Raw genomic sequence first — 10400 nt, forward strand, 5'->3', positions numbered from 1 at the left:
TTTTAGAAAGAAATGGTAAAAAATGGGGTGTACAACAGTATTTGAAATGGGGTGAAAAGGTAAGCAGGCTTTAACCAAGTACACTGGAATAGGATCCAACTGACAAGTGGTAGATTTATATTTTTGAATAATACAGACTACTTCCTCTGTGCTTGGAAGTGTAAATGTGGAAAGAGTAGAAATTACAGGTTTATTAGAACAAGAGTATTAAGGGAACAAATGCATATGAATTCACTGTACATTATATAAAAGTGTGAACATTTATTTTTATTTTGCCTTTTATACAGTCCTGTTACATCCACTTGTAAATATTTCACAGCAAAATTCATCAATATGGCATTGTTGATCAGCAGAGGTAGCAAAAATGTATAGAATAACGAAATATACAATATAGAAATGATAGAACACTATACAATACAAAGAGTAGAGTATCATGTGGAGGTCCTGGCGGCCCTGTCCTGCTCATGTTTGTCTCTCTGCTGCTGTTTCATCTGTCTGTACAGCTGCACCGCTCTCTCCCGCTCCTCCTCCATCATCCTCTTCCTCGCCATAGAGGGTTTAGCTACCGACACAGGGCTGTGACCCAGGAGGGAGTTCAGGAGAAGACCTTTGGGCGCCCCCTTGAGGTCAAATCACAATGGGAATTAGGAATTATGAACAAAATGTATTTTAATTAGCATCTCAAAAGGGAGTAGATGCACAAAAATAGCTTACCTGGGGTTTGACTGTGGCTTTCCTTGGTTTAACACTCAGTAATGGAGGCGCCATGGCAACCTCTCCAAACGGTACCTCATCTAAGAGGAAGAGACATGATGCTCAGGGTACATTTGGACATTTGATGAGAATGCTGAATTTATATTTATATATATATACCTTTAAACATCTCCTCCTCTTCACGATCCTCTTGCTGGTTTAACTTCTTTCTCTGATGCCGAAGTTTCTCTTTATTGAGCCTAAAATAAAGCTAAGTAAACTTTAACACACTATGGCAGTATTTGAAATGACTATACTCTTTATTTATAGAGAAACTTTGCAACAAGCAAGTCAAGGGTGGGCAGACACAAGCGTTTTGCATGATTATTTAATGCATTTGTTGTCAAATTGATTGGATTGACAAGCTTAATCAATTTAGCAATAAACGCCATGATCACACAAAGACCATGGTGAAAATAAAAATTATATTTCCATGTTTTTGTGTTCCCCTGAGAAACTTTGTGTTCTCGCAAGACTTTCAAACTCTGCTTGTTTGCAAGTGAAAGCAAAAAGTATTGTGAGCAAACAAAGTTTTTCTGGGGAACACAAAAATATTTGGGTAACACTTTACTTACAGCCTTTATGTACAGTATGATGCAGTATAAAGGATATTCATAATATATGTTATAATGCATCATATCCTTTCATAAAAGTTAAAATGCATTATAATTAATATTTGCTGATTCTGTAATTGGTTGTCTGTCTTGTTATTTTTTCCATCACTATGTCCTTTTAAGGACTCTGTATTAACGTCCCTACTTTGCAGTTTGAGTGTTAATCAGTAATGCATGTCAAACTAACCAATTCTTTTTAGTAGATTTCTTTTCCTCCGTCTTCTCTTCTTCCTTTAGCTCGACCTCCGGCTGTCGCTCTAGCTGGTTGTTCGTGAGGAAGAGGACGTGCTCAGTCGCTTGGGTCATGCGGTTGATGTAAGCTTTCTCTGACTCCTGACGTCCTCTGCGAAAGTGTGGGACAGGAATATCTCCTGAGAGCAGCTTTGGCTTAGAGGCTAAAACAAGAGATATATATGAACACACAGCAAGATGTCCCTTCCTCCGCTGCCCTTGCCACTGGTCGTGTCCTTGAGCAATATTTGTGGGTCACTAGTTTGACCCACATCGCCCACATGATGCACCTATATCAATTTTCAACCAATGGGCAACTTGCATGTAATTGTTTTAAAATAATTCTAATCTTGCATAAATGGGTGACAATTATGTGCAGTGACAAAAATATATATATTGCATGTTTGAAAGTTCAGTGTGAGATTATTTGAAAAAAAAACAAAAAAACACTATTGGCCCTCTAGGCATACTGAAGGAAATTGATATTGACATTATCAATAACATCATTCATTACCAATCTTCAAGCTTCTAATGAATGATGTCATATATTAATTTGAAAGAATGTCATGTTTTAAGAGCTTACATTAATAAATTATTAACCAGTGACAGATTTAACCCAACTCCTGACAGATTTTAAGCAGCTGGTATTCCAGTTATATGATAACATGTCCAATATGAGTAATGAAATTTTAACATTAGAATGACTATACAAACAGAAGTTAGGCCCAATATTTTTTTTTTAATAAGTGATCTACATTTATATTAAGAAATTACTTATTCTGAATGACATGTAGGCTATATTAAGAAGTTACAGAGTCTTATTCTGAATGATTTTTAATTCAAAATGTAACTTTTACAAATAATCTACAGTAAGTATATGGGTCTGCTTTTTGTGTAGTACAAGCTGCAGCATTTATTTACCATCCTTCCATTATAATTCATTTTTTGAAAATTGTGTAAGACAGGAACTACCTTTTCCTCTTTTCTTTGAGCCTTGTTTCACCATCTCTTTACTCTTCATGATTTCACGCAAACGACGAGGAATCTGCTGGAGGTGATCATCTGATGCAGGGTCAGCATGTTTATTTGACTTCTTTGCACTAATAAAAGACAAGAAACTTAGATTAGATATATGAACACCAATCGAATGAGTAAATTTGTATCTTACAAAATCAGTGATGTTTCATAAAAACTGGAACTTTGAAGGAACACAATGGGGCTATTAAATAGTCAAAGGAACAAAATAGTTTTCAATAATAATGCTTGGTCATTGAGATTTGATTAAAAGCAAAAAATATGTTTTTTATGTTTAAGAAATACCTACAATTGATATTTAAATCATTTAGAATATAAGATGAATGTCCCACAACCAAAATACTTTTCTTTTAGCCATTCATTTTAATGAATACACTGTATGAAGATGGCATTTTCAGGTTTTGGACACAGCCTTTTCAAAACACAGTGGATATTAATACATTTTGCTGTGACGTTCAGCCAGTGTAATAAGAAATCATAAAAGATGCAAAGTTACCCAAGTATACCAGAATTAATTACGTTATGTAACGTTACTAGGAAATGTCTTCACCATTTTCTGTCAATCCATATGATATATATGGTTTAAATTAAGCAATATTTCTACATTCTACTTGTTAATTTTGGTTATGTTTACCAGTTGAAATGAATATCCAGACATAGCCACAAATCTCTTTTAAACCTATATTATTAAAGTATTAATATTAAACCTCTGATTTACCTGAAATGCTTCTCATTCTTCTGTTGTTTGAGTTGTTTTTCTGGTTTCATTGTGTATTTTTATGTAAACAGCGTTTTTCTCCCAGTTGACTGTAAACTCATGTGGTGTGTTCTTCCTCCTGCTCGTCTTCCTCTGCGCTGCGGAGTTCAGCGGCACATCAGCGCGTTACTGCCACTCACTGGAGGATGTGTGAACTACTCACTCCGTCCGCGAGGGTTCTGACTCCTGAGGTAAATCATATTTGAGAGTTAGACAGTCAACACAATTTTTGCGGGATTATTACCATTAGTTATACCATTATACCTTTACTAACTTCCAAAGTAAGTATCTAAAGTTCATGAACGTATTTCTCCTACGTTTATTTCCTTTGTGTTCCCCTGTTTACATGTAGACAAGGCCTATACTCAGGACGGCCACTGTTAATTTATTCTCATAATTATTTACATTACAGTTAACATAAATTTCTCTATTTCATGTACAAAACTTGACAATAATAGACACCTCTGTTTTAGTCCCTTCTGAATCAGTAAAGTTGTGGGCTAGAAGTTTGTTGTGGGGGGAAACAAATATTATTTAGTTTTAGTTATTGTTAGTTCCATACTGTTCCTGACTTTGTTGACCTATCTTTCTGGACTTCTCCAAATCACTTATTTTCTCTTTCCTTTATTACTGGTAGGCTATGTTGGTACAAAACCTTTTCTTTATTCTTGCCTTTCCTTCTGTAGTTCAAACATGTCAGTTAGAAATTCTGATTCTGAACATATAGTTTCAGATGAGGTGCTCTCTTGGTGAAGTTTGAATGTGATGTGGGTTCATGACCAATTAAAGACAAGATCACACTACATAACTGAGAGTGCATGAGTCGCCATGATGCTCACACTACACAACAATTGTTATTTTCGTCTGTCGTAGTCTTGTCTTAGCAGCACTCATATTACACAACACAACAGCAATAAGGTGTACAAACTAGCCTACAAGATCTTTGGCCAAGCGGCAGCCCTAGGCCAACAAGGAAAAAACGTTTTCTCACATGAGACTTTAGAGAGCCGCTCATGCTTGCTGCCATGAGTCAAGTCATATGTACATAAAAAAGATGAGACAAAAAAATATATATATATTTGTCAGAAATACATACTGTCCATGTCTGTTCAGCAAAAACTGATGGTAAATAAAATATAACAATGTCATTAGAGCACTTTTAAAAACTTTTTTACTTTTAAAAATATGTATTTCTTGTTAGTTTATTAGTATAAAACAGTTATGGTCAAATTATCGCCTTGCATTCATGTATATTAAAACAGGTTTGAAAATACTGCAGAGTCTTTGACTGCTTGAGACCGACTCAGATCACGTCACAGACATGCTCACATACGACGAGCATCGGCGACCGCAATGAGCACCGATTTGGCCATGATCTGGGGGTTTTGTCGCAGACCTTGGAAATCTGTCTGCGACAGCAAAATCCAACCAAAAGACATGTAGTGTAGCCTGCTTTAGGAGTACAAAGCTTTGGAATATACAATGATATGTTTAAGTGATCTGGGAAAAATTGGCTTAAATGTCTTGGACAACTTCTTCTTTTATAGGCTTTATCCTTAAGTTTTCACTTAAAACAGGCTTGTACTTTCAGCTTCTGAGTTTAAATATAGTGGTAATAAATAAGCAAATATATGAAACTCTGTAATTGTAAATATTGGATATAAAACAAAGTGTTTTTCAGGCAATGTTATATGAAGGAAAATAAAAGCTGCATTTTGCAAAGTTGGACCACCACAAAATTGGTTTAATAAACCGGGTTCCACTTTTACCGTTACATTAGTTTTATTTTCCAAAGCCTATACACTCAAAACTCAGGCACATTTTAACAGCCTCTCAAAACCAGCTGACTAAACCTTTCCATGAGCTGGGGACACCCGGATGACCCTCAGTCTCTACCTGAGGGAACAACACGCTCTTTGAGTCCAGAGAGCGGACAGACGGATTGTTGACACATTCAGAATGGCCTGACTCACCGTTTCCTGAGAAAGCTCCACTCCCAGGTACCCACAGTGACCTGCCAGCATAGCAGCCTCTTTGTGACCTGTTTACATGCTTGTTCCCCAAATATATGTATTTTTATACTGTATTTAAAAATGCATAACACTGATTTCCTGGATTTTCTTTCAGCGCTGAACTGGCTGACGTTCAGAAAAGGTCACGTCTTTGTGGTCAGGTGGTGCTGAGAAGAAACAAATGCTTCAATAACACGTGAATAGACCTAAATAGGGATTATCCTATGCTCTCTTCAGAATAATTTATGACATAACTCTGGGGCACATTCCAGGAGAGGTCACCCATCTCGTTGGGAAGCACCGGTGAGGAAGAGGACACAAACACCATAAGGGATCATCCAGTTTCACCCATGCTAATCCAAGTTTGGCATGGGTTTTTATGACTGGCGGAGCACTTGTGAGAGTGATATGTCTGGGTGGTGGTGTATTTAGACATACTGGTGTATGGTTTTAAACATTAGCTCAGAGCTCATTCAGAATGTATATTATGTGACTAACATTGTTACCCATACGCAGAGACCTGCTGAGGAAACCCTGAAGGAGAGGCGCTCACTATACGTATGTGGGTGATGAGCTAATGTTTGTGCCAAAGAGAAAGATTCCTCCACAAATCTGAAGATTTTCTGAAATGGACATCTGATGATTATTTTAAGAGGTCTGTTGAAGGCACATTTCTAAACGAAAGAAAAAAAAAAACTGGAGAAAGATGCTCCATGACATCACCTGTCTCTTAACGTAATCTTAATCTCTATCCCTTTCAGACAGCATTGAGTCATGGACAGCAAGGTACTTGCACAGTGATAGAATGAGTCACTGTTAACAGTAAATCAAGAAAAAGGAAGTTTTGTCTAAAAATATACATGTGAACATTCCACTTCACTGAACAATCTTAGCTCAAACAAAACTGTTGGATATTTACTGCCAGCTCAGCGTCTCCACTGGGAATCACAGAAGAGCTCTGGAAATTAACCTTTAGGAACGAGAAGATAGAATCTAGCATGAGTAGACATTTAGTCACACACAGAAAAAACATCAGTCCACATTTTCCAGTTTTTAGACATAAGAAAGGAAAATATGTTTTAAGAGCTACTATAGATATTGCTACTAGTTTATAATGAGTATAAAAGTATACAAACATGAAACAAATCAAATCCACTAGAGCCCATTATTTTGCAATTTAGATTGGGGCCTCTAGTGGTGCAGAATTTGCTCACTTCACCTTTAACTTCTGAAGGACTTCATGTCCGTTCTGAATTTAGATATCCACAGGAATGCTTTAGCCGAGTCAGTTTTGCTTGCTGCGCAAATAATAAATAAACCCCAATGCCAGCAGCTATACATTTAAATAGATTCCTTATCACTGGCAGTGGCTTCCTTTCATAAAATTATTTTATTTCTAAAATAATCTTGAGCTAATATTTACAGATTCTAAAGAAGGCACTTGTGGTGAATGAGAGCACAAGATGAGCCTTAGCTCAGGATTAAGCCTCCAGATACCACACGGCTCCAAAACGGATGAAACTGGCCACTGACGCAAATCCTGAGAGACAGTGTGCAATCCAAGACATCGCCACATATTTCCCTCCTCCACTTTTTCTGTCTCTTTTAACAGGACTTCTCAGAAGTGAATGCAATGTGTCATTATGTTACAATACAGCTTCCTTAAATAGCGTCATCATGCAACTTTGTATGTGGCCCCAAAAAGTGGACACTAAAGTCACAATTAAGAATGTTTAAATGTCTTTGCATTATTATACAAAATATCAAAACAAGGGGCTTTTTTTTTTTCAAAATACATTGCACAAACACATTTTTCAGTGGAAAAATGTCACAAAATGGAGATATGCAGATGCAGATGTTCAAAATAAAGATTAAAAAAAAATCTTGGATACTTTGGTTGTCAAAGTTTGTGGAACATGTTCATGTGAACTTAAGGGAGACTGACATAAAATTATCCACACACACACACACACACACACAAAATGACTGAGACCAGTTGGTTAAAAAATGTTTGGACAAAAGGGAAAAAAGTTCAAAAAAAAAAAATCTCTAGCGTAATTTGTTTGCACAAGCCATTTGGTTTGAAAATGTGTGTCTAATGCAGTAAAATTGAGACATATTTTAGTGTGGTTTACCAGTAAGTGTCTAAAAGTGTCCAAATACTTTTTGTGGCCACTGTATGCTGTTGATTTACATGTAATACACGTCTTTAAGAGGAAGTGATGATTACCAAACATAGGAGGCTGACATTGCCATTGATTGATCATCTTGCTATAAAGGTAATACATTCACCACTCCATTATTCAGCATTCTCAGAGGCACCAGGAAGGTTATTGGTAATAAATAGTTGTTGTCACTGTGTGAGGTCTTGGGGAAATGATACCTCTGTGTGTGTCCTCTCACATTTACATGCACTCATATTCACATTCCAGGTTTCATACAGACTGTGCAGAGGCCCTGGAGCCAGGATGTCTTGACCAGAGTCTCATGTCCACTGTCCAGTGTCCACTGTTCCTGTCTAGGATAGGCCAAAGCCAACCGCAGGGAGAGAAAAAAAAAAATGTGTATCAGCAGAATGAAAAGAGATGCAATGAAAGTGGGAGGATTTACACAACATCACCATAGAATCACAGCAAAAATTACACACTTCACCCTCAAGTGTGTAATTTCTGTGCCGCACCAAACAGAATTGTAAAAACAATTACAGTTTTGAAACAGTTTTCCCTGTCTGCCCCTCAAATTGCCTAGAAAATACCTGTGCCTTTGTATTATTTGATGTTTAAGTGATGTTTAAAAGGGTACAAAATAGTCACTTGCTTGTTTGGGTTTTACCTCTTGGCAACCTTTATATACTCAAGGTTCCCATGATGTGTCAGCAGGAAGAAGGGGCTTTGAGCTTCATTCAGCTAGTGTCTACAATTTCTGAATGCACTCTTCACAGTGAGCATTGCCCAATTCACCACCTCACAATTATCATCTGTAGGAACAAGTTTCTTAAAATTCAACAAGTGTAATTTGAGCAGGTCAGATAGTACACTTTGGTCTCTGAAGCTTCCATTTCCACAATGTACATATACAGTATTGGGATATTCTGAACTCAAATACCTGTTCAAACCTCAATAATCAGTATATGGGGTGAATGCCGACAGTGATGTGGAAAGCCTGACTTCGGCCTTATAAGGGGATGTGCCAGAGTGAATTAGTAGTGGCACATTTCCATGAGCAAATTGGAAATAACTTAAAAGGCTTTTTGTCTTACAGAATGCTTCCTTTAATGCCATCTAGATATTGCTTTAACCTCCGGGCTGCCGCCGTGATTGCATGGCAAGCAATTATTGTACAATTTTCTAGATACAATGGACTCCACTAACAAATCTTACCCAGCTTCGAACAAATTATAGGATTAATGGTAGTTGTCCATGGGTAACGTGATGCTACAGGAGTGGTTGGGATAGAGTAAGAAGTAAAATGTATTCAGTGTAGAACAACCAGACTTAATGTCCTATGTGCTTGCAGGGGTGGGAACATTTCTTGTTTAACTAACCTTATTATCTAAATTATTTATTTAAAGGGGTGGTTGATTATGATTTCACTTTTTTAACTTTAGTTAGTGTGTAATGTTGCTGTTTGAGCATAAACAACATCTGCAAAGTTACAATGCTCAAAGTTCAAAGCAAAGGGAGATATTTGCTTTTAAAGAAATTGCTTTTTAAGGACTACAACAAACGGCTGGTAGAGACTACACAAGCTTCCTCCAGGGTTAGTGACATCACCAACCCTAGAATTTACATAAACCCCGCCCCCTGAACACGATTTATAGATTATCAAGACAGAATATGCTAATCAATGACTAGAAGATACACATAAGCTACATGTTGACACTTCTTCTTGAGTCTCTCCATCATTGTCTGAATCCGATTTGAACATAAAAGGTTAAAAGTTTTTGAAATTTTCAGTGCATGTCTGTGTGATTGCAAGCTCTTGAAGCTCTGCCCTCTGTGCCACGAGCAGCAGCTCATTTGCATTTAAAGGAACAGACACAGAATGGTGCGTTTTTGCTCACCCCAAAAGTGACAATTTTAACATGCTATATAAAAATATCTGTGGGGTATTTTGAGCTAAAACTTCACATACACACTCTGGGGACATCAAAGACTTATTTTACATCTTGTAAAAAGGGCATTATACCACCCCTTTAAAGTATACCCTGAATTTCAAGTAATGTTCCAACCTGTCAATAACAATAATTCATTTATAATTTATAATAAACATAACTTGTATTTAAGATCATAATAATGTGATTATTTTAATTGTAAACATTCCTATATTCATTATTTATTATTTTTTACATAATCATTTTAATCACAATCTTACCAGCCACCTGTAGCTCCACCCCTAGAGGCTCATAAACCTCAGGTGGGCAAACCCTGACCTAGAAATTGGTTATCTATAATGAGCAGGGAGTCATTGTATATTTGTATAGCTAGAATGACTCCGGAAATATTTTCATCCTTGTTCTTACACTTGCTCACTAAACAGACTACTTTTCCATATAAAGTTTCTGTATTTCACACATGATTGCCCATGATCATACGTCCTGTTATTGTACAACTCCAGACATGCAAGATGTCATGTAGGAATGCACTTTCCAAAAAAAAAAAAAAAAAAGAGAGGTGGAAAAGACTAAGGCCGGGATGTACTTCCTATTGGGACAACGGGAGAATGTGCGTGTGACCAGAGAATGCCACAGTTTAAGCAGCTGACAGAAGTGAATTGCATCGTCAAAACTTACAAGCAGTTCAGTATAGAAACACTGAACAGACTTGCAGGTTCCAGCACCTGAACATAACAATCTAAATCACCCATCTGCCAAAGCGAGAGAGTGCCACGGAACAATAACAAAACCGCAGTAGCTAAAGAGCTAAATCAGGACACACCACTAGACAAAAAAATATACCACCAGCCCTGCAAATTTGGTTAATCATGTTGTAATTGAAA

At 37.0% G+C, this 10400-nt stretch overlaps 1 protein-coding gene across 1 annotated transcript; it reads right to left on the reverse strand.

The window, feature by feature from the left end:
* Positions 1 to 237: 237 nt before the first annotated feature.
* On the reverse strand, positions 238 to 3511 carry ccdc137 (coiled-coil domain containing 137). Its single transcript, XM_084119752.1, has 6 exons — positions 3352 to 3511; positions 2571 to 2698; positions 1555 to 1762; positions 874 to 953; positions 715 to 794; positions 238 to 620 (listed from the first exon to the last, which is right to left on the reverse strand). Exons 1-6 carry the CDS (start codon positions 3399 to 3401, stop codon positions 432 to 434), a joined length of 735 nt encoding a protein of 244 aa, XP_083975878.1. The 5' UTR covers positions 3402 to 3511; the 3' UTR covers positions 238 to 431.
* Between the last annotated feature and the right edge of the window lie 6889 nt (positions 3512 to 10400).

This window comes from Abramis brama (genome assembly GCF_963993115.1).
Source record: "Abramis brama genome assembly, chromosome: 1".
Taxonomy (NCBI): domain Eukaryota; kingdom Metazoa; phylum Chordata; class Actinopteri; order Cypriniformes; family Leuciscidae; genus Abramis; species Abramis brama.